General features: G+C 44.6%; 1 protein-coding gene across 1 annotated transcript in view; it reads right to left on the bottom strand.

Annotated features, from left to right (window-relative positions):
• Positions 1 to 312: 312 nt before the first annotated feature.
• The window catches only part of CCDC69 (coiled-coil domain containing 69), a 39573-nt gene continuing 15899 nt past the window's right edge, over positions 313 to 23986 (bottom strand). The window contains exons 3-10 of the mRNA XM_061424855.1: positions 20040 to 20109; positions 14883 to 14989; positions 14273 to 14360; positions 5881 to 5954; positions 4866 to 4967; positions 4257 to 4376; positions 3233 to 3330; positions 313 to 2599 (exon numbers count right to left, since the gene is read on the bottom strand). Of these exons, the coding sequence (XP_061280839.1) occupies positions 2422 to 2599; positions 3233 to 3330; positions 4257 to 4376; positions 4866 to 4967; positions 5881 to 5954; positions 14273 to 14360; positions 14883 to 14989; positions 20040 to 20109 (837 nt within the window). The 3' untranslated portion in view covers positions 313 to 2421. The remainder of the gene's footprint in view (positions 2600 to 3232; positions 3331 to 4256; positions 4377 to 4865; positions 4968 to 5880; positions 5955 to 14272; positions 14361 to 14882; positions 14990 to 20039; positions 20110 to 23986) is intronic.

A 23986-nucleotide genomic window follows, 5' to 3' on the forward strand; every position in this document is an offset into this window, starting at 1 on the left:
GAACCTTCACCATCACCCTTACACTCTGCCAGCCCATCAGTGCTTTCACGTCTTGTTTCAGCCTCAGGGCCTCACTCCAAGCCTTGGCCTATTCTGACAGGCAGCATTCGAGCCAGCCTTTACTCCAGCCTCAGCCCCCACACCAAGCCTGGGTAAGGCCAGGGCCCATGGGATGCCAGTTCCTGAGAAGTCCAGAACTGCTGGTGAGTCCCTCAGCTCCCAAGACTTACTCAGCAAGGAACGCTGCCCCCAGCACAGGCTTTGTGTAAAGACCCACTTCCTCTCTCTCCCAGGAAAGCAAGGCCAGATGAATGCAGTATCACGTGTTCTTTTTATTTTCCATAGCTTGCCTGCCCCAGGGTGAAGGTATGACCACAGCTCACCTCTTCACAGCCACCACAGGCTACACGAGGGAAACCCCACCTCCCTCAACCTGCCCCTTCTCCAGCCTGGCCCGGCCCTTCTCAATTAGAACAATGTTTTCTAATTTGCATTCTGCAGCCTGAAGAGCTCAGGTTGGGGGAGAAACTTGGTTAAAGATGTTTAAGAGACGCTGGACTCTTGGCTCCTTCTTTGTGAATTTGCAATGCACATTAGCATATTAAAGGATCTGAAAAGTCCTGCAGTTTGCAGAGCTGTGTAACTTGAGTGAACCTGTGTGGTTAGTTGCTCAGTCTTGTCTGACTATTTTTGACCCCATGGACTCTAGCTTGGCAGGCTCCTCTCTATGGGATTCTCCAGCCAAGAATACTGGTGTGGGTTGCCATGCCCTCCTCCAGGGGATCTTCCCAGCCCAAGGATTAAACCCAGGTCTCCTGCATTGTGGGTGGATTCTTAGTTGTCTGAGCCAACAGCAGAGCTGTGTAACTTGAGTGAACTTAGAGTTTCCCAAATTACTTGGCCACCCCTTCTTTTATCGGTTGTGACCATTCACATCCAGAGCTGTCCCCAAGGCTCCTGGATAATGTGTTTGCACAGGTTTGGAGAAGCAGAGTTACATCTGAATACCTAGAAGGAGAAATGGATGAAGCCCAGATGGAGGGGAATGAAGAAAGCGGTCTGGGTTGATGCAGGAAACCTCTGTTCCCATGAGTCGACCTTTCCTACACGCTGGCCCCTGGGGGCTGGGAACCTCAGGCAAGGCCCACTGGATCTTGTGATCTCAGTGTGCCCTCTGCTAAAGCTTGGAAAGAAGCTGCTTGGAGGATCTTTCACAGAAGGGGAGCGAGGTGTATGTGAAGGCATTTAATCAAAATGCTGATACAGAGACGGGATTGTTACTGTCTCCAGATGACCCAGTGCTTCCTGAGAAGAATCTTGAATCCACAGATGGTCAGGCCTGGACAGGCCTGCCGAGGTTAGTTCCTCCAGCCATCCCTCTGCACTGATGGGGAGGCTGAGGGCCAGGATCTACAGGCCTGGGATCGGGGTGCTAGAAGGGACTGAGTGGAGAGCAGGACTGAGAGACGGGTCAGGGTGGGGCAAACAGAGCAAGGAGAAAGACCACGTCTCATACCTGACCTCCTAGACTTCAGGGAGGAAGACAAAGTACGCTCAGATGACAGATGAGCCCCAGTCCTGGCTCTGGGTCCCTCTCCCCGCCTCGGTTTCCTCATCTGCACGGGGATGAGGTTCCAGCTCTGGCTGTTGAGGGTACTTAGATCCACTAGGGGGCACCCGAGTCCTGATGGTGCTGAGGCTGCGGGAGCAGGAAGGTGCCAAGTGAACCCTGCCTGGTCCAGGAGGAGGAGCTCTGGCCTTAGCCCTTGGATGGACCAGACTCTGGGCCTGGGGCCGGTGGCTTGCCCGATGCTCTGCCCAGGGGGCAAGGGACTCCAGTGCCTCCCCATTTTGATTTCACAGCGTGCGGTCTCCACCCTTCCCTGCTGACCCCCCAGCCCCTAGTCTGACCTTCAGACAAGTCTAGAATGGAACAGTGAGTGACTCAAGGGCGGTCTGTTCAGTTGCCCTAACTGGTTTACAGGCTGAGGAAAGGCCAGGCGGGGTGAGGTGGCTGGGGCAAGTTAGGTCACTGAGGAGCTGGCAGCAAAGCTGACAAGTTAGGACCAGGGGTGTGTTCCCTCTTGGTCGGATGCCCAGTGTGGCACGGTTGCCCCTGGGGAAAGCCTCAGTACTCCCTGACCTGAACAGAGAGAAGGGTCGGGGTGGGGCGGGGAACAAAAGGATTCCTCTCGCTTGTCCTCTGCACCGGCTCGAGGGAGGGCGCTGCTCGGGGCCTAAGCAGCCCCCAGGTGATTCTGTGTGGCCCAAGCCCCCAGGGCCTGCTGGGCACACACCCTGGCTCCCCGTGTCACTCCTGCCCTGATCCCCTTCTGGGAAAAGGACAAGAGGCCCCTGCTGCCTTCTCTACTAGGTCCTGGAGGGGAAGCTGTGACCGCAGGCATCCTAGAGGCCCAGGCCCTATGTGGCCAGGAAGGAGACCTCAGTGGGGGTGACAGAGGCCAGAGGGAAGGCAGGGGCAGCGTCAGCCCCGAGGACCCGGTACAGCAGCTCCTCCTTCTCCTGCTGGAGCTGCCGCCGTGATTGCGACTCCTTCTCCAGGGCCTCACGGGCAAGAAGCAGGTCCTCCGAGAGTTGCCTGTGGACACAAAGCCGGCGCTGCCTGAGGGGACCACCTCTCAGGGCCTCCAGCAACTGCAAAGACCAGCCCATTCCTCCAGAAAGCCTGCCCGGTGGCCCCACTTGAAAAGGCAACTCCAGCTGTTGACCAAGGTGGCCCTCAGCTTTGGGTTCAGATCTGCTCCACCTCTAAGAAGTGTAATTCTGCCCCAGGTATTCACTCTGGGCAAACTTGCAAAATGGGAATGCTAACAGGACCGGCTCTCAGAGTCAGTATAATGATCAGGATTAGATGAGATAATATGTTGTCAACAAATTACATCTGACACATGATCTCAGCTGTCATTGACCGACCCCTTACCACTGATTCAGTCATTCTTTTGGCCTCTTGAACCCTAAGCTTCCTGTTCCTTCTTCCTGAACTGGGCTTTCCCATGGAGCCCACTCAGCTGGGATGGGGATAAACAGATATTAATCAGTCCTGCTACTTCTGTTTCCGGGCAGAGCTGGTCCCTTGGGACTCCTGACCCCCAAGCGAAGAGGAGCCAACCTCCTCCCCCAGACAGGCTTGGGCCTCCTGCAGACTCTCCCAACTGGAAATTCACAAAAAATATGCGGTGGGGTGGGAGGAGCAGGGCATGGGAGCAGCTACCTTGACACAACCATCTGGTTGCGTCCTCTGGCGTGGAGGTCCTCGTTCTCCTGCTGTAGGGTGGTGATCTTCTCCTCCAACAGCAGATTTTTTTCTTTCTATAACAAATCAGAGTGAGCTCAGAAAGCCCCCGGCACAACGTGTGCTATCACCTCCCTCTTATCCGTGGCCACCAAAAACACTGATTCACTTTAGACCAAATGTTACATTTCATGAGGCACTAAGATTACTTGGAACAATGCAACTAAGGCGTGAACACAGGACTGCCAACTTTTCACTTCGCCAGATGAGTATTAAAAAAAGAAGACAGCCACTACCATCTAAAATCTCCATCAGTTCCCAAGAGAAAAAAAATAGTTTGGTTCTCCAAAAGACAGAAATAAATAATGTATATAAATGTAAGTGTATCTGTTATGCTAATCCACAAAAAATGGTTGAACAAAATGGATAAGGGTCCACTGAAATGGTCTAACTTTATGTTGTGCGGCACACAAGAGGCCAGGGAACTTCTTCCAGGACAATGTAACATAATCTGTTTGGATTCAATCCTAAATCCCCCAAGGCTTTCCTTCTGGAGACAAAGCCACGGTGTCCCTAACGCCCACCACTGCCCAGGCCCGTCCTTGCTGACTCTGATTTCCCATATCTGTCTGATTTTTTTTTTTTTCCCAGCATTGACTCCTTCCTCAACCCTTGCCAGACCTGTGACATCTTCCAGCCCCTCCTGGTTAGCCAGGCTACTTGCTCTGGTGTCACCCAAGTGATAGCATCGCGCATAGTCAAAAAGTACAAGACCAGGATGAGAAGGAGCCACTGCTGGGCCCAGACCAGCCCCAGGGACTCAAGGGCCAGCATGGGCGGCAGGTCAAAGCTGGTGTGGACCAGGCCGGGCCTTCCTCAGAGTATAATCAGTACCTACCCTCTGCACACATGACAGAGGAAATACCCAGAAAGTGGAAGCGTAAGGCTGCCTTCCCCTAGCCCCCTTCCCCATCCCTCATCCCAGCTGCTGCCAGCCACGGACCACTGTCTCCATGAGGATCAGCCGCTTGTCCAGCTCATGGATTCGCTCATTCTTCATCTCGATGACAAAGTGTAAGCTCTCCAGCTCCTGCTCCCAGAACTGGCTGAGGCTCCCGTGCTCCTAGACAGGAACACAGAGTAACCTTAGACCAGCCAGCATGGGGAGGGGAGAGCAGTGGGGAGAGTGGGCTACCTCCCTCCTCCCCATTCTGCCCCCAACGGTGTTTGACAAGTCACCTCCCCTTCTTGGCCTGTGGCAAGTGCTTAACGTGCTGTATCTTACTCTATTCCAACAGTGCCTGCTGCGCCCGCACCATCACGGACGAGGAAACCGTGGTTCACAGAGGTTAAGTTGCTTCTGCTACATGGTAGGTCTGCTCTTGGCACTTCATTCTGAGTCCAGAGCATGAGCACTTGACCACCCACGTGCTTCTCTCTGATCTTTACGTTCCCCCTTAGTGACATGGGGACACTGTTTCTTCCAGACCCTCATTAAGGTAACAGCATCAGTTCTAGCCCCAACCTGGAAGAGGGACTGGCCTTTCCTGTTGCCCAGACCTGGACCTTTCTGGAGACTGAAGGAGGACAGGCTGTGGGGACCGCCACCTACCTGGATGTGCTTCTTGTAGTCTCGGCTCAGGATGGACTCCTCTGCCCTCTTCATCTTGGCCTGGAAGGCCTCTAGCTGTGCGGTCAGTCTGTCAATGGTCTCCTGGAGGGGGGAGCAGACAGGAGATGATGCAAGCCTGGCTCATAAGGCTGGAGGTGGACTTCTCCACCCCTTGGGGAGGGGTCAGTGTTGGCCTCTTCAGTCTGTCTTTGCTCTACCCAGCACTGCAGGCTTAAGCTACTTCAACCACTGTTCAAAACTTACAGCCCCAGCTCTCCACACCCTTGGGGATGATGTCAGGGTATTCACGGCTGTGGCAGACTGGCATTCAAAGTACATGCAAGCCAGGCTCAGCATCCTTGCTCTGTCTCTTCTCTCACTGCTTCCTCTACATGCCTTCTCCTGCAGCCAACATCACATCACTCTTGCAGCTGCCAGGTACATGCCTGCCTCCATACTGCTCTCCTGTCAAGGATTTTCCTCCACCTAAACTTTGTCCGTCGCCTCTAGGATAGGGCACCCCCTTACTGGGGCTCACAGACTCCCATCGTTTGGTCCCTGCCTCCCTCTCTGGCCTCCACTGTTTCCCCCTCATGCTCTATACCCAGGTCTCCTGGACTTGTTTCAGTTCCACAGCTACTCTGTATTTTTTCCCCTTTCCTCCATGCGTTTAAACACGTGTTTTTTGTATGTTTGTTTTCTCCTAAGGCACTCTTCCTACCCTTTCTCATCTGAAAAATTCCAACCCACCCTCAGATTCCAGCTTAGACCTCACCCTCTCTAGAAAATCCCTGACCAGTCAATCTGGGTCAGAGGCCTTCCTTCATGCTTCCACGGCTCACTGCGCAGCCACCCTCGGCTCTAATCACACCGTGGCCCCAGGCCCACGACGTCTCCAAGATGCTCCCAACCATCCCTGAAAAAGAGGCCAACCCTCATCTCAGACCAAGACCTCCTGAGCTGACAGCAGGGTCGCCACATCACAGCTAGACTCACACGGCCCAACCCTTCTCACCTGCAGGGCCGCCTTGGCCTCCTGGAAGGAGTGGGTAAGGGCTTCCTTGTCCTGCTCATAGGAGGCCTGGAGGACTGGAGGGAAAGGAGACGCAGTGAGCTCAGAGCCCTGACACTTCACCCCACAGGGCCAGAGAGCCCAGGTGACCCCTTGGGACCATAGGGGTCAAGAGTCTGAGAGTGCTTGTATTCATCTTTCTATCTCATGGGCTTGGGGCTGAACTAGAACTATAGCAGATATTTAATAGAAGCTCATGGAAAGGGAAACAAATGAGATCCTGGGAAGATCTTGCATCCTGCCTCCTCTACAAAGTTCCTTTCGGAAAATTCCAACCTTGTCTCAATTGAAAGAAGACAAGAGGGAAATGACCAGTCACTGGGTGGGATGGGAAACATGACAGAGAACAGGAAAGTGTAATACAGCCGAAAGCCCAGGGATGCAAGGGGCCTGGGTCGTAGCGGCAGTGACACAAGGAAGAGAATGCTCAGTAGTATAAATGTGATAGAGCTATCAAAATGGATAAGGTCAGCTCTAGAAAACTATGTAAATTGTTATAAAAACGGATTTAAAACTTTTTGATAAATTATGGGACAGGTAATTTGCCAAGACAGGTTCGGTTCCAAGTAAGATGAAGGGAGCACATGCCATCCGGTCTCCTGAATTTAGCTATAAAACCAGGACAGAATGAATGGCACAACTATTTTCAGACTCTGAACAGTAAATTGTGGCAGGCAGACTGGGCAAGAAGATCAGAATTCAAAGCACTGCTCAACCAAGGTATTTATTTAATTTAAACAGGACCCAGAATCTGATGTATTCAAATACTCAAAATGTTCAGAATGCAATACAAAATTGCTCAGCATACAAATCCAAAATTCCCCAGGTGACAACTCTAAATATTCAGCATACAAAGTGGGAAAATCTCATCTCTCCTGAGAAAAGACATTGAACAGATGCCAACACTGAGGTGCCACAGATTTCGTCCTCCAGGGGATCTCCCTGACCCAGGAATCAAAGCCAGGTCTTCTGCATTGCAGGCAGATTCTTTACTGACTGAGCTACAAGGGAAGCCCGTTGGAATTATGAAGGGACCTTAAGGAAGCCACTATATATATAAGGAAGCCCTGAAACAAAGGTGAAAAAACCTTTGAAAACAAAGTTTGAAAACAAAGAATGAAAAATTAGAAAGTGTAACCAAACATTAAAACCAGGAGGGAATTTTAGAACAACAACAAAAAATGAAGTGAAAACTCACTTGGGGGGCTCAATAGAGGAACAGAGATGACATAAAAAAGAGTCTGTTGGTGATGAATTCTTTTAGTGTTTCTTCATCTAGAATGTCTCTATTTCACCTTCTTTCCCGAAGAACATTTTTTTCTGAAGATAGGATTCTTGATTTACAGTTCTTTTATTTTAGCACTTTTAAAATGTTCTTATTCCTTGTAGTCTCCAAGCTTTCTAATGAGAAATCCACAATTCATTCAAACTTATTTCTTCTACGTAATGCACCATTTTTCTTTGGTTCTGTTCCAGATTTTTTTGTCATTAGTTTAAAAAAAGAGATATGTTTGAGTGTGGATTTTGTTGGGCTTGCTTTGGGGTTCAATACACATCTTTCACCTGTAGGATGATTTTTTGCCAAATCTGGGAAGCGTCCAACCATTCCTTCTTCGAATAGTTTTTCTGCACCGCATCCTTTCTGAGTCTGACACAAATGTCAGACATCTTAGGATTATTTTACGGATACCTGAGGCTCTGTCCTTTTTTTTTTTCCAGTATCTTTCTGGCTTTTGTTCAGATTTATGGTAATTTCTATGGATCTTCAAAAGTTCACTAGCTCATTTTAATCCCTAGAAGATACCTACATTAAATATGTCACAGGTAGGTTAAAAGTAAAAGAATGAAAAAGCAACATTTAAGAATAAGGAAGACTTTCAGGGATGAAGAAGTACATTACATCATGATAAAGGGGTCTATTCTCCAGGAAGACATAACAACCTTAAATATCTATACAAGTATAGTTATTCTTCAAATTACATGAAGCAAAAACCGACAGAACTGAAAGGAGAAACAGACGAATACACAAGTACAGTTAAGACTTAAACATTCCTCAATACTCGATAGAAAACATAGGCAGACAATCAGTAAGAATATAGACCTGAACAATACTGCCAACTTGTTTTAACTGATTAATTTATAAAGTACTCAACAGCAGAATACACATTCTTTCTGAGGGCACATGAAGCATTCATAAGATAGACCATATCTTGAATCATAAAATAAGCTGTAACAAGTTAAAAAAGGAATGAACTATAAACTATGTTCTCTGACTGCAAAGGAATCAAACTGGATACCGGTAACAAAAGGAGAACTGGAAAACGTCCAAACACTTAGAAGGAAATACCCTTCTAAATTGTCAACGAGCTAAAGAGGACGTCTTGAGGGAGATTAGAAGAAATTTTGAACTGAACAAAAAATATAAAACGTCAGTTTCTAGGATGCAGATAATGCAGTGCTTAGGGGGAAATTTTTAGCATTAAGGGCTTACGTTAGAAAAGTGAAAGTCGCTCAGTCATGTCCAACTCTTTGTGATCCCATGGACTATACAATCCATGGAATTCTCCAGGCCAGAATACTGGAGTGGGTAGTCTTTCCATTCTCCAGGGGATCTTCCAAACCCAAGGATAGAACCCAGGTCTCCCACATTACAGGCAGATTCTTTACTAGCTGACCCACCAGGGAAGCCCATTGAAGTTAAATTTGTACTTAAATACTGCCTAGAAAAGAAATGGCCAAGCATGTCTTTTCTTGTGTTTATCTGGTGTATCCTCCATGGTCAAATATCTGTTTAAATCTTTAGGTTTCTCTGAAAAATTCTACTGAATATTTTAAAATGATATAGTGCAACTCTCTATAATCTCTTTCAGAGATAGAAGAGGAAGGGACATTTCCCAGCTCGTTCCATGTGGCAAGCTTTGCCCTGATACTACAACCAGACAGATGGTACAAGAAAACTATAGACCAGTAGTCCTTATAAACACAGACAAAAATCTTCAATAAAATATTAGCAAATCAAGTTCAGCAACATATAAAAAGACCAAGAGAGGTTTTGTTAATGCAAGTTCAAAAATTGAAGGCTCAAATTAATGTAACCTACCATGTTAACAGTATAAAAAAGGAAAATCACATGATTATATGGATCATGGATCTAAATGTAAAACTTAAAGCCATATAATTTTTGGAAGAAAAGAGAGAAGATCTTTGTTACCTAGAGTTCAGCAAAGAGTTCTTAGACATGATACCAACAGCATAATTGATAAAAGAAAAAATGACCTAGAATTTATTAAAATTAAAGGCTTTGCTTTGCGAAAACCATTAATGAGAGAATGAAAAAACAAAAAAACCTTAAACACACACACGTGGACTAGGAGAAAATATCTGTAAATACAAAGGACCTGTATCCAAAATACATAAAGATCTCTCAAAACTCAACAGTAAGAACAAAACAGGCTAATTAGATACATAGGACTTGAACAGACATTCTGCCAAAGAGGTTATACAGACAGCAAATAAACCCAAGAAAAGATGCTCAACATGATTAATCATTATCGAGATGTAAATTAAACCCACAATGAGATATCACTACCTATTTATTAGAGCAGCAAAAAAATAAAGTCTTGACAAGTGTCAGTGAAAAGGAACAGTGGAACTCACTCATCACTGATGGGAAGGTAAAATAACGGTCCCTTAGGAAAGCAGTTTAGTCGATTCTCACAAAGCTGAATATACATGTACCACGTGACCTATCCATCCCACTCCTAGATATTTACCCAAGAAACTTAAGAACACACAGAAACCTTACACAAATGTTGAGGAGAGCACTATTCATAATTACCTCCAGTTGGAAATGACCTGTCCCCACTTGGACAAGGGGAGGAGTGAACAATGGATCACAATTCAGCCACGAAATAGGAGGCATTCCTGATATAACCAGTCACTTAGATGACTCTCAAATGCACCATGATGAGGGAAAGAAGCCAGTGTTTAATATTATATTGTATTATTTTGTTTCTGTAATAATCTTAAAAAGACAAAACCATGAGTGGAGAACAGATCAGTATTTCCCAGGGGTTAGGGTGGGAGAGGATGTGAATACAAATGGGCAGCCTGAGAGAGTATTTTGGGGGTGATGGGACTGTTTTATATTGGATTATGGTGGTGGCTGCATTAATCTATATATGTGTTAAAGTTTATGAAACTACATCAGAAAGTCCATTTGAATGTATAATAATTAAAAAACAAAAATAGAAAATAAAAGACAATAAAGTGTCATCAAGTGTTAAAAAAACCACCACTAGCCTTTCCCAGTTACACTTCCCCCATGGTATATTTCTAGTCATTTATTTAATTTTCACTTTGTTGTTGTCATTTAGTCACTAAGTTGTGTCTGACTCTTTTGTAACCCCATGGACTATAGCCCACCAGGCTCCTGTGTCTGCGGGATTTCCCAGGCAAGAATATTAGAGTGGGCTGCCATTTCCTTCTCCAGGGGAATCCTTCTAACCCAGGGATCGAACTGCATCTCCTGCATTGGCAGGTGAATTCTCTACCACTGAGCCACCTGGCAGGCCTTAAGCAGCACCTAACAGGTGCCAAGCAACTGAAAAATAACTATGAAAGAATTCTGACTGTTGGGAAGAACACAAGACAGGCAGTCCCTTCCCCTCTGGGTTTTTACAATAGGAAAATTGTCTTATTAATATCTTTGTAACACTAAAACTAGTATCAAGTCAATGCTCTGCTTGGAGAAGAAAGCTGTTTTCCCATAATAGCTTTGAGAAGGAGGGAAGGACTTTAGAGATATAGATACTGAAATGAGATTCAAAGTAAGTTTCAGAGATACTGTAGAAAGGGAACTGAGGTCAACTGACAGGCCCAGTTTCACAGGGTACATTAGTACCCTTCAAATTCCCAGGGCAAAGGCTTCAGTTCTATTTCAAAACGTTTTATGCTAATGTTGCAATATGTTTCAAGATTCCTAAAATTGTTCAGACCTCTGTTCTAGTTATTCCATTTCTGGAAATCTAAGGATATAATGTAAAATATGGGCACATCTTTAGGCAAAACACATTTAGTGCAGTATTACTTAAACAGTAGTTAAAATCTTTATGTCTAGACTCACAGGAAATAAGGAAAACCATGTGTGCAGTGGTCTAGACTTTACACACATTTTAGCAGCAGACGAAGTACTTGCAAACATGTTTGTCACAATGTTAAATAAAAAGAACGGTATATACATTTTACATATAAAATAATCTTAACTGTGTTTTTAAAAGATAAAAAATTCTGGGGGAAAGTCATAAAAATACTGATGATGAAAAAAAATTGGTATCACTTTTTTGAGGTAAATTTCAATAGCATCAAAAATCTAGATAACCTTCCCCAAAGAAGCTATACAAATAATCAACATGCACATGAGAAGATGCTCAGCAAAATTAGTCATTAGGGAAATACAAGTCAAAACCACAGTGAGATACCACTTTGCACTCACTAGGATGGCAATAATAAGAAGAACAACAATGACGAGCATTGGCAAGGATGCAGTACAACTGGAACTCTTGTGCATTGCTGTTGGAACTGAAAAATGGTACAGCTACTATGGAAAACAGTTTGGTGGATTCTCAAAAAGTTAAGCATAGAATTACCAAATGACCCAGCAGTTCTGCTCCTGGGGGTACAGCCAGGGGAACTGAAAGCAGGTGATCAACCAGGGGCTTGTACTGAAGGCATTTGTTCACAGCCCATCCATCAGCAGATGAATGGATAAGAGAGAGTGTGGGGTGCCTAGGCAATGGAATATTACATGCCACAAAAAGGAATGGAATAAATTTTTTAAATGGTGTTGGGGAAAGGAATGGAGTGTCCATGCACCCTGCAGCATGGATGAGCTTTATGCTGGGTGAAGGAAGCCAGCTGTGGGGGCTGTGGGATTCCATTCACATGAGTGTCTGTAGTGGGCAAAGTCATGAGACTCAGAGCAGATTGGTAGTTGCTGGGGGGCTGGAAGGGTGAGTGTGGGGTTGGGGAGTGACTGCTTAGTGGGTATGGAGTTTGCTTTTAGGATGGGAGAGCTCTGGAAGGGTACCAGTGGTGATGGTTTCAGGGGACTGTGACTAGACAAAATGTCACTAATGGTAAATTTTATGTTTATTTTACCAAAATAAAAGATATTTGTACATAAACTTTGTCATACCAACCCTACTGGAATGTTTTTCTAATGATAAAATCATGAATGTGGCAAAGATTTTACAAAATGGGGTTCACTGTGTATCATTGATGTTATAAGCAATGGTAAAAGTTTGAACTTGCTGAAATGCCTAACCCAAGGGGCTAGTTAAAAGAACAAGGGAACACACTGGAATGCTATGTAGTTACTAAAAGTTGTGCTACAGGAGTTTGATGACAAGATGTTAATACAATGCACAGTGAAAAATCAATTTATCTCCTCCCCCCAAAGTAGGTGTGTGTATAGATGTACATTCTAGGTAAATACACACTAAAGAAGTACAAGGGATCTATATCAAAGGGGTAACAGTGACTAGTTCTGGGTGGAATTACACACAATTTTAATTTTCTCAGTAATAAAACAATAAATGCTAATAAATACTTGCTAAGTATCTTGCAAAATATCAGGGACTGTTCTAGATTCTTTCACTATCTGCCTTTCTTTCTGTCTATCTATCCATCTGTAAATTAAATTGTTTGACTCTGTAAAAGACCCTATGAATAAGAGTTAACTGACTTCTTCAAGGTTACACAGGTGATAAGTGGTGAAGCTGGGATTCAAACCCTGAGACCATGGCTGCAGAGCCTGAGCTCCAGCCATTACAAGATCATCTTTTTAATCCATACATTCTAAATTTTTTATGATAAGCATTATCCCATATAAAAGGAAAGAAAGGTATTTGAAAAAAATAGTCAACCTAAGTATATGCCAAAGCCTTTGACTGTGTGGATCACAATAAGCTGTGGAAAATTCTGAAAGAGATGGGAATACCAGACCACCTGAGAAACCTGTATGCAGGTCAGGAAGCAACAATTAGAACCGGACATGGAACAACAGACTGGTTCCAAATAGGAAAAGGAGTACATCAAGGCTGTATATTGTCACCCTGCTTATTTAACTTCTATGCAGAGTACATCATGAGAAATGCTGGGCTTGAAGAAGCACAAGCTGGAATCAAGATTGGTGGGAGAAATATCAATAACCTCAGATATGCAGATGACACCACCCTTATGGCAGAAAGTGAAGAAGAACTCAAAAGCCTCTTGATGAAAGTGAAAGAGCAGAGTGGAAAAGTTGGCTTAAAGCTCACCATTCAGAAAACTAAGATCATGGCATCCAGTCCCATCACTTCATGGGAAATAGATGGGGAAACAGTGGAAACAGTGTCAGACTTTATTTTTGGGGACTCCGAAATCACTGCAGATGGTGATTGCAGCCATGAAATTAAAAGACGCTTTCTCTTTGGAAGGAAAGTTATGACCAACCTAGATAGCATATTCAAAAGCAGAGACATCACTTTGCCAACAAAGGTCCGTCTAGTCAAGGCTATGGTTTTTCTAGTGGTCATGTATGGATGTGAGAGTCGGACTGTGAAGAAAGCTGAGTGTCGAAGAATTGATGTTTTTGAACTGTGGTGCTGGAGAAGACTCTTGAGAGTCCCTTGGAGTGCAAGGAGATCCAACCAGTCCATCCTAAAGGAGACCAGTCCTGGGTGTTCATTGGAAGGACTGATGCTAAAGCTGAAACTCCAATACTTTGACCACCTGAATGGAAGAGTTGACTCATTGGAAAAGACTCTGAGGCTGGGAGGGATTGGGGGCAGGAGGAGAAGGGGACAACAGAGGATGAGATGGCTGGATGGTATCACTGACTCGATACACATGAATTTGGGTGAACTCCAGGAGTTGGTGATGGACAGGGAGGCCTGGCGTGCTGCAGTTCATGGGGTCACAAAGAGTCAGACACGACTAAGCAACTGAACTGAACTAAACTGAAGCATAGAGCTGTCGTCATTGTGGGGAAGAAACATGGGTATTTAAATATTCTCCTATTTGTCTAGGTTTTCCAACTTTCCTATAATGAATACAGATTGTTTCTTAAAATGGAAAGGAAAAACACCTCTCAACTAAGGTAAAACAAAGCATGGGGTCAAATATTGTAAGCCTGAAAGGACAAGTCTTAGGACCCTGCAGACTCCAGTCCTGAAGTGACAATTGCTTAGGGACCAGAGGTGGGTGGGAGGGGAAAATGGGAGTCCCACGTGAGCTCGGCAGGTGGAACAGAAGGAGTCTGGTCCACAGCCTTCCAAGTGCATCTTGTCCTTACCTCGCAGGGCCTCCGCATGCTCTCCCTCTAGGACTTTTCGCTGTTCATTCAGTTTCTCTTCAAGTTCTAGCTCCCTCTCCTTCTCCACCTGGAGGCAGAGGGTCCCGAGCAGAATGAGATTCAGTAGGTTCAGGGCAGCCTGACTTATCCACTTACCACCCCTGGAGCCTTTTGGAGGTTGGTGATCAGAGTCCCCCCAGCCCCAGTGATCTGAGTGATGGAAATAATGCGTACATTCCTATGAGGGCGCAGAGAGGGCGCAAGGCCTCCAAGACATAGCTGATGTGACTGACTTCTCCCTCTTTAGGGCTTAAGAGGGGGCTTCCAGAGATTTACCATGTGGAAAGAGATTTTGGAGTCTTCTAATCCTGATGCCATTGAAGGCAGAAGGACCTTTGCTATGTTGGTGGTTCCCCACTTTTATTGCATAGAATAAATAAAACAAATTATATGCCCACAATTACAAATATTTGTTCAACAGATATAGGACTCTTTTCTGGGCAAAAGGAGTAAGAGATACTTGCAACAATGATAAAACCAAAAGTTGGTCTTGCTCTGGAATTTAATGAAGTTAGTGGAGCAGGAGGAAAAGAAACAGCTTGGGACTTACCTGCTGTGCCCATTTCTTCTTGTCCTCTTCATGTTGCTGGAGGATTCTGGTGATAGCCTTCTGGTGCTGCTCAGCCTCCTCAGATGCACATACATGGTCAGTTGTGGCTATAGGTGAGGGAGAAAAAAATCACAGAGTGGAGGTTGGGTCCAGGCCCAATGGAGAGGGTGTGGGAGGCAGGAGCTACGGTGTGGGGAGCCTGGTTTCCCCCTCAAAAATAGTTTCAGTTGGGGGATCAACTTCTAGGGGCAGCTCCTTAAATCTCCCTGCCTTTGGAGACCCTCCTTCATGAAGTGGAGGAGCCAGAGGCCTCATCTTGCCCCTAAGATCTACAGGAGAGCAGGTGACTCACTGAACACATTCAGCCTATAAAGGTGCTGTTTGCTCCATCCAGTGTCTAAATTAAAAAAACAGTGGCTGACTTAATAACTGGGCAGCTCTGACTTAATCCTACAGATTTCCAGCTTTTTTTAAAAGTCCTGATCTAAGCTTTTATTTATTTATTTGTTGTCTTTATTGCTGTGTGGGCTTTCTCTAGGCGTGGCGCGCAGGGGCTAATGCCTAGCTGCAGTGCAGGGGCCTCTCACTGTGGTGGCTCCTCTCCTTGTGGAGCAGGGGCTCCAGGGCACACAGCTTTCAGCAGTTGTGGCAAGAGGGATCTTAGTTCCCAGACCAGGGATCAAACCTGTGTCCCCTATATTGGCAGGTTGATTATTAACCACTGGACCTACAGGGAAGTCCTCCAACTCTTCTTGAAGAAGCCAAAGAAGTAGCAGTGTGTGATTCAGTGTCCAGCAGAAGCTGGCCTGAGGAACAGCGGCCTCCCCCTCCATCCAGGATGTGGTTCTGCTGTGCACCACCGTCCTCACCTCTCCTCTCCTCACTAAGGGGCTATTTGGGCACTGTGTCTGTGTGACACCTCACAGCGCAGAAAGGCTGCTGTGAGCAGGAAGAAGACCTTGAAAACAGGAAATCTAGCCATTGATGAGGGAAACTGCGAAACAGGCCTGGTGATGTCACTCTGGTGAGTCCAACAGGCTCTGGGTCTCACCTAAGGTGGGGATCCACCCTCTCCGGGCCTCTGTTACCTAATACATTAAATCAGGATAATAGTAATACCTACCTCATAGGGCTATTGAGATGATTAAGTCAGAAAACAACGGCGATGAAAATAACAACAGCATGTAAAGAATGTGGAGACTAAACAAAAACAACAATAACAAAGGATACCAGGAGCTTATTATGCTCAGAAACATGCCCGGATCTGCTCCAAGTGTCTCCCAGGTATTACTCACTGAATCCTCAGAGCTACCCAGAGCGGTGCGTACTGTGATTATTCCCATTTCACAGATGAGGAAGCTGAGGGACAAAGAAATTATGCAACCTGTCCAAGATTACCCAGCCCACAACTGGGGTAAGGGGCTGTGAACCTGCACAAGCTGATTTCACAGCAAACACTCTGAACTACCATGTTGTTCTGTCTGCTCATGCATCAAAGCAGTAAGTGTACCGACACAGGGAGGCAACCTAAGGATCTTCAACATATGAACGAATAAATAAGATGTACAACAAAAAACGTCTACACATACAAAGGAGCGTTACTCAGCCATAGAAAAGAATTAAATGCTACTATTTGCAACAACATGGATGGACCTAGAGGGTATTATGCTTAGCACACTAAGTCAGAGAAAGACTAATACTCTAGGTAATCACCTATTTGTGGAATCTAACAACTACAACAAACAAATGAATAAAAAACTAAAGGAGTAGGTGTAGTGCCAGGCATTTGGAGGTGCTGAATGAGTGCTCTTCAGGACTTCCCTGGTGGTCCAGTGGTTAAGCTTTCACACTTCCACTGCAGGGGCACAGGTCTGATCCCTAGTCGGGGAACTAAGATCCTGTGTGTTGCATGATGTGGCAAAAAAATGTTCTTCATTGTTCTCTAAATGTTTCTCAGGGCTCATGACAGCATTGGAGGCTTAGATTAGCATTGTTATAAATGTAGCAATAATATTATTATAGAATTTCATAGGCCAGGTTGGTTACAAGGTACAGTGAGAAGTGTGAAGACAGAGGCTGTGGTCAGTCCATCAGATAGGAGCCCTGGGTGTGGGGGAGGGGGGCTGAGAGGAGGCAGTGGTCATGATCATGGAGTTCCAGGCTCTCATAAACCATTTGGCTCAAGATCTCAAATGTTGGTCAGCAGTACCAAACTGGTCCCAACTTGTGTGCGGGGTGCTACTTACTACAGGGACTTACCATCACTAACAATGCAGACTGTGGCTCAGATCATGAACTCCTCGTTGCCAAATTCAGACTGAAATTGAAGAAAGTAGGGAAAACCACTAGACCATTCAGGTATGACCTATATCAAATCCCTTACAGATATACAGTGGAAGTGAGAAATAGATTTAAGGGACTAGATCTGATAGACAGAGTGCCTGATGAACTATGGATGGAGGTTCGTGACAATGTACAGGAGACAGGGATCAAGACTATCCCCAAGAAAAAGAAATGCAAAAAAGCAAAATGGCTGTCTGAGGAGGCCTTCCAAATAGCTGTGAAAAGAAGAGAAGCGAAAAGCAAAGGAGAAAAGGAAAGATATACCCATTTGAATGCAGAGTTCAAAGAATAGCAAGGAGAGATAAGAAAGCCTTCCACAGTGATCAGTGCAAAGAAATAAAGCAAAACAATAGAATGGGAAAGACTAGAGATCTCTTCAAGAAAATTAGAGATACTGAGGGAACGTTTCATGCAAAGATGGGCTGAATAAAGGACAGAAATGGTATGGACCTAATCGAAGCAAAAGATATTAAGAAGAGGTGGCAAAAATACACAGAAGAACTATACAAAAAAGATCTTCACAACCCAGATAATCACGATGGTGTGATCACTCACCTAGAGCCAGACATCCTGGAATGTGAAGTTGAGTGGGCCTTAGGAAGCATCACTATGAACAAAGCTAGGGGAGGGGATGGAATTCCAGTTGCGCTATTTAAAATCCTAAAAGATGATGCTGTGAAAGTGCTGCACTCCATATGCCAGCAAATTTGGAAAACTCAGCAGTGGCCACAGGACTGGAAAAGGTCAGTTTTCATTCCAGTCCCAAAGAAACACAATGGCAAAGAATATTCAAACTACTGCACAATTGCACTCATCTCACACGCTAGTAAAGTAATGCTCAAAATTCTCCAAGCCAGGCTTCAACAATACATGAACTGTGAACTTCCAGATGTTCAAGCTGGTTTTAGAAAAGGCAGAGGAACCAGAGATCAAATTGCCAACACACGTCAGATCTTCGAAAAAGCAAGAGTTTCAGAAAAACATCTATTTCTGCTTTATTGACTACGCCAAAGCCTTTGACTGTGTGGATCACAATAAACTGTGGAAAATTCTTTAAAAGATGGGAATACCAGACCACCTAACCTGCCTCTTGAGAAATCTATGCAGGTCAGGAAGCAACAATTAGAACTGGACATGGAACAACAGACTGGTTCCAAATAGGAAAAGGAGTATGTCAAGGCTGTATATTGTCACCCTGCTTATTTAACTTATATGCAGAGTACATCATGAGAAATGCTGGCTAGATGAAGCACAAGTTGGAATCAAGATTGATGGGAGAAATATCGATAACCTCAGATATGCAGATGACACCACCCTTATGGCAGAAAGTGAAGAAGAACTCAAGAGCCTCTTGATGAAAGTGAAAGAGGAGAGTGAAAAAGTTGGCTTAAAGCTCAGCATTCAGAAAACTGAGATCATGGCATCTGGTCCCATCACTTAATGGCAAATAGATGGGGAAACAGTGTCAGACTTTACTTTGATTTTGCACCAAAATCACTGCAGATGGTGACTGCAGCCATGAAATTAAAAGATGGTTACTCCTTGGAAGGAAAGTTATGACCAACCTAGACAGCGTATTAAAAAGCAGAGACATTACTTTGCCAACAAAGGTCCATCTAGTCAAAGCTATGGTTTTTCCTGTAGTCATGTATGGATGTGAGAGTTGGACTATAAAGAAACCCGAGCGCTGAAGAATTGATGCTTTTGAACTGTGGTATTGGAGAAAGACTCTTGAGAGTCCCTTGGACTGCAAGGAGATCCAACCAGTCCATCCTAAAGGAAATCAGTCCTGAATATTCATTGGAAGGACTGATATTGAGGCTGAAACTGCAATACTTTGGCCACCTGATGCAAAGAACTGACTCATTGGAAAACACCCTGATGCTGGGAAAGATTGAAGGTGGGAGGAGAAGGGGATGACAGAGGATGAGATGGTTGGATGGCATTACCGACGTGATGGACATGAGTTTGAGTAAGCTCCAGGACTTGGTGATGGGCAGGGAAGCCTGGCGTGCTGCAGTCCATGGGCTCACAAAGAGCTGGACATGACCGAGCAACTGAACTAGCCAGCTAACTAACAATGCAGAGTCTTCAGCCCCACTCCTAGAGATCCTAATTTAGTTGGTCTGTGGTGGGGCCTCAGAATTGGTATTTTTGAAAATCCACTCCAGGTAATTCTTATGTATAGTCAGATTGGAGAACATCTAAATTCTGACCCAGTTGCTTATCTGGTACTTTAACTTCATCTGCAATATCCTGATAGTCTCCAGGTGGTAAAAACACTTTCAGAGATGGAGAGCGCATTCTATCAGTAGCTCTGATGACTTTAAACCATCAACCAGACAAAAAAAATTCCTTTGAGACTGAACTGAATTCTGCCAGTGTGTTTGGCTACATTCGGGCCGTGGTACTGACCTCTGGGTCACACTGAACAAGGCTCATCTTTCTTCTCTGTGAGTCACCTGGAGAGAACTGTTGTGTTTTATCGCAACATCTTCTGTTTCTTTACCTGTTCCTTAAAGGACATGGTTTCCAGATTCCTCATCAACCTGATTCTTCTCCACTGTACTCTCTCCTTTTCCAGATTTTTCTGAAAATGTACTTTTCAGAAATAAACTCAGCACTCCAGGTGTGGTAGCAATAGCCAGGATCAGGGAAGAACTATCACCTCCCTGATCTTAGAAATGATACTCCTATTAAAGTAACCGAAGTAAAATCTCAGGAGATAATTAAATAGCCATATCGTGTTTGTTGATTATAAAGTAGGAAGCCTCACAGATGTCAGAGAGGACATTTATAGGGCTGACTACTCACCTGTGTCACCATTGAGGGGACCCAGTTCCTGAGGCTCTGGTTTGGGAGGCTGATCTGGTCTTTGGCGCCTCTGGAAGAAATGAGATAACAGTGAGGATGAAGGTCAGAGGTGAATGTGAGGATAGATGCTATGGTAATTCTTCCAAAGGCAAGATAGGAATTCCAGTTGTGCCAGCCCCTGCACTACACCCAGTTCCCTTAGGCTTTCTTCCTCACAGTCCCAAGGCAGCACCCGCTCTGTGGGGAAGGGGTTCTCAGATAGGATTTCATCTTGGCCAGGGAACCCCTTCCCAGGGAGCTTGATGCTGGTTGATGTCTCCTTAGATTCTTGTACTTTGGCTCGGCTACCAACCATGGGCCCCTCCCTGCCCTTATCTTCCTTCTCCATGGACTTGGCCAGACGTTATGCTATTCCCCTCATCCCAGTTATGGCCTTTAAGTGTCTAAAACTTCCCAATCCCCAGTTTAGAGACAAGTCCCCTTCCTCCTCAGGGCCCTTGGCTACCACAACTTTCAGCAAGTTCACTGTAGTGAAGCTAGAGCATCAAACGTCAAGCCGTGGCTTTACTATGCTTTTTCTCTGCTAGAAGGGCTGTTTCCCCAACTATATGGAGGTGGCAGTATATAATGTGACAGCTGGAGGTGAAATACTGCAGCGAGGTCATACCAGGCACTATCTCAGCTATTCTTCAGAAGAACCCCGGAAATGTGTATGTCCCCCAATTTAAAAATGAGAAGGCTGAGGCAAAAGAGGATTCCATCAAGGCAGATCAGGGGACATCTGGCGGAGTCAAGTATTTGACCCATACCTAGTAAGCACTTTAACCTTGGTCAGTGGGGGTTGAATCAGAGGAGAGAACTGATGCAAAAGGGCTTTCTCTAATAACTTTTAGAAATAATTGTTTCTTTAATGTTTATTTACTTGACTGTGCTGGGCCTTAGTTACAGCACAAAGGATCTTTAATTGCGGCATGTGAATTTTTAGTTGTGGCACGCGGGATCTAGTTCTCTGACCAGCCATCAAACCTGGGCCCCCTGCACTGGGAACAGAGTCTTAGCCACTGGCCACCCGGGAAATCCCAAAAGGGTTTTCCATACCACAAAACAGTGTCAGTGGCTCTAAGATTTCGGTTTTCATAAATAATATTTTCAAATAGGAGATTTGGTATGGGTTGACAAGCAAGAATGCTGAAAAAAAATAATTTGCAGACTACCACTATCATTTCATAAAATAGAAGACATTTTAACCTTTCAAAATCTACTAAGGAAAGCTCGAGATAGTTCTTTCAGGAAAGGAGAAATAACATCTTACTCAAAGTTACACACAATGAACACCTTTAATTTTCTCATTTCACCCCAGAGATGTGAAAAGTTGGTCAAAGTCCAGCATTGGTCACTGGACCAAGATGTGGGGTAGAAAAAAATTTAAGCCGTTTTGTATACTTTTCAAAATGTTCTAAAATGTTAGCTAGACTTACTGTGATCATTTCACAATGTATACAAATATTGAATCATTCGGTTGTACATCTGAAATAGTATGTTATTTTTCAATTGTACCTCAAAAAAGTTTCTGATTTTAAAAAAAGATACTCTAAGCCTCATTTTAGAAAACACTTAAATAAGTCAGCTCATGAAAAAACTATGAAAGTGTTCAATTGTGAATTACCACTGTAAAAGAAAAACTTTATTTTTTACTGTGATAATAGATTAAGTGATTAATAGAATGAAAATTATTAACAATTTCCTGAACTCGAGAATGAATGAAATGCTGCTGGAAAGCATAGTTCTGGTTGGGGATGGATGAGAAGGGAAGGCTTCTAGAACCTTCTGTTCCTGCCCCACAATGCCCACCACAGAGCCTGGTGCAAACTGAGCCTGGCAAACTGAGCAAGAAACAGTGTCTCCCCCAGGTCCTGGTCCCCAGGATCTGTTCAGTGGCTGGCAACCCAGCCACCCTCCTCCACCCACCCTGTGAAGTCTCGTCTCTTCCCACCCAGGGGAGAGGGGACGCTTGGCCCAGGAACAAGCTGTCAACACAGGACTCTGGGGTAATGACAGGAGCCAGCCTCTCTCCCTGGGCTGGAGGAAGGAGGCAGACAAACACCAAAGGTTGATTGCCTTGTCCCTGTTGCCACTCCTGGTTACAGTCAATCTGGTCAATGTTTTTATGGGAGTGAGATTTCCAGAATTCCAGTTCCAGCTCTTCTACAAACTTGGACAAATCTCTTCCCTCCTCTGGGCTCCCGCTTTCTCCTTTGCAGAGGAAGTGGAGGTGTGAGGCGTTCTTACTTTCACTCAACAACGCCCATGGTATTCAAACTCCGAGTGTTTGATCTCAGCTCTTCTCAACTGCACTGAGAGATAAGGGTTATTACGAGGGAGGAGACTGGAGCTCAGGGAGGTAAGACACAGTCATATGCGGCCTGGATGTCAAAATCAGCATGAGAACCAGGTCTCAGAAGAGTAGAGACCAGAACAGTATTGTTAAAAACTCAGGGATTCTAGGGACTTCCCTGGTTGCCCAGTGGTTAAGACTCCATGCTTCCAATGCAGGGGGCATGGGTTTCATCCCTTGTTGGAGAACTAAGATCCGACATGCCACACAACACAGCAAAGGAAAAGGAAAAAAAAAGAAAAAACTCTTGGATTCTAAAATCACCCAGATCTGGATTCAAACCTTAAATTTAACACTGTGTGACCACACTGCCTCTCCAAGCCTTGATTTCCTCACAAGGTTATTTTAAGGATTAGCTAAGATAAAGCACCTATAACTCCATAATTCTAACAGCTCAAACATGGCATGATGACTTTTATCACTTTATATCTGAAAAAGCATGGCAGGATCTAAGACCACAGTGCTTTGCTAGACTGCTTAGGCTGCCACTGGCCTCAGGTTGCCTGAAATAAGATCATAAAGCTCATGATAAACTTCTCCCAAACAACCACCATGGAAGGTGAAAAACTCTTCTCCACTAACAGCTTCCAGACCTTAGGCAGGACACGGCCTCGTGCTTGAGTCTCCAGATCCTGACAGCACCTCTGCCCCCAGGATAACCATCCAGAATCAAGGCATTCAAGACTCATCTTAGGACATCCCTGGGGGTCCAGGTCCCTGCAATGTGGGGATGTGGGACACCCGAGCTGGAGAGCTCAAGCCCATAATGATTCCACAGGCCACACCTAGGGCCCAACTCCACAGAATAAATAACTATTTGAAAAATAAAATAAATATTTTTAAATAATTAAAAAAGACTCATTATAATAGTCCTCATGCTACTGTTCTCTCTATTAACATTTAAATATTGATAAACATCTTTTTCCAAATATAGGGGTAATAAAGAATACACATTTATTCACTTTTGGAATTTATATATATTCTCTTACATCTCATTTTTTTAAATATAAGCATTTACTACATGGCATTAAATATTTTATAATTAATTTTAATGACTTCAGTATGATGAATTTAATCATTTAATCAATAATCTACTGTTGAATGGACTTCCCTGGTGACTCAGATGATAAAGAATTCATTTGCAATGTAGGAGACCTGGGTTTGATCCCTGAGTAGGGAAGATCCCCTGGAGAAGGGCATGGCAACACAATCCGTACTCTTGCCTGGAGAATCTCATGGACAGAGGAGCCTGTGGAGTCTGTGGGGTTGCAAAGAGTTGGACACGACTGAGTGACTTACACTTTCACTTTCCACTGTTGAATATTTACATTATTTTCATTTTTAAATTTTCAAATCATGCCTTAGGGAACATAATGATTGTAAGACTTTTACACATCTAAAGTTACTGTCTCTACACTTCAGAAAGGCTCTACCAATTAACTAACCCACTAGTAGCATACAGAAGGCCAGTTTTACTGCAACTCTGCCAACATGGACTAGTGTCTTTTTTTTTTTTAATGTTGATCAATTTGCTAGGCCAAAACCAAACCAA

The sequence above is a fragment of the Bos javanicus genome, chromosome 7, assembly GCF_032452875.1.
Source record: "Bos javanicus breed banteng chromosome 7, ARS-OSU_banteng_1.0, whole genome shotgun sequence".
NCBI classification, from domain to species: domain Eukaryota; kingdom Metazoa; phylum Chordata; class Mammalia; order Artiodactyla; family Bovidae; genus Bos; species Bos javanicus.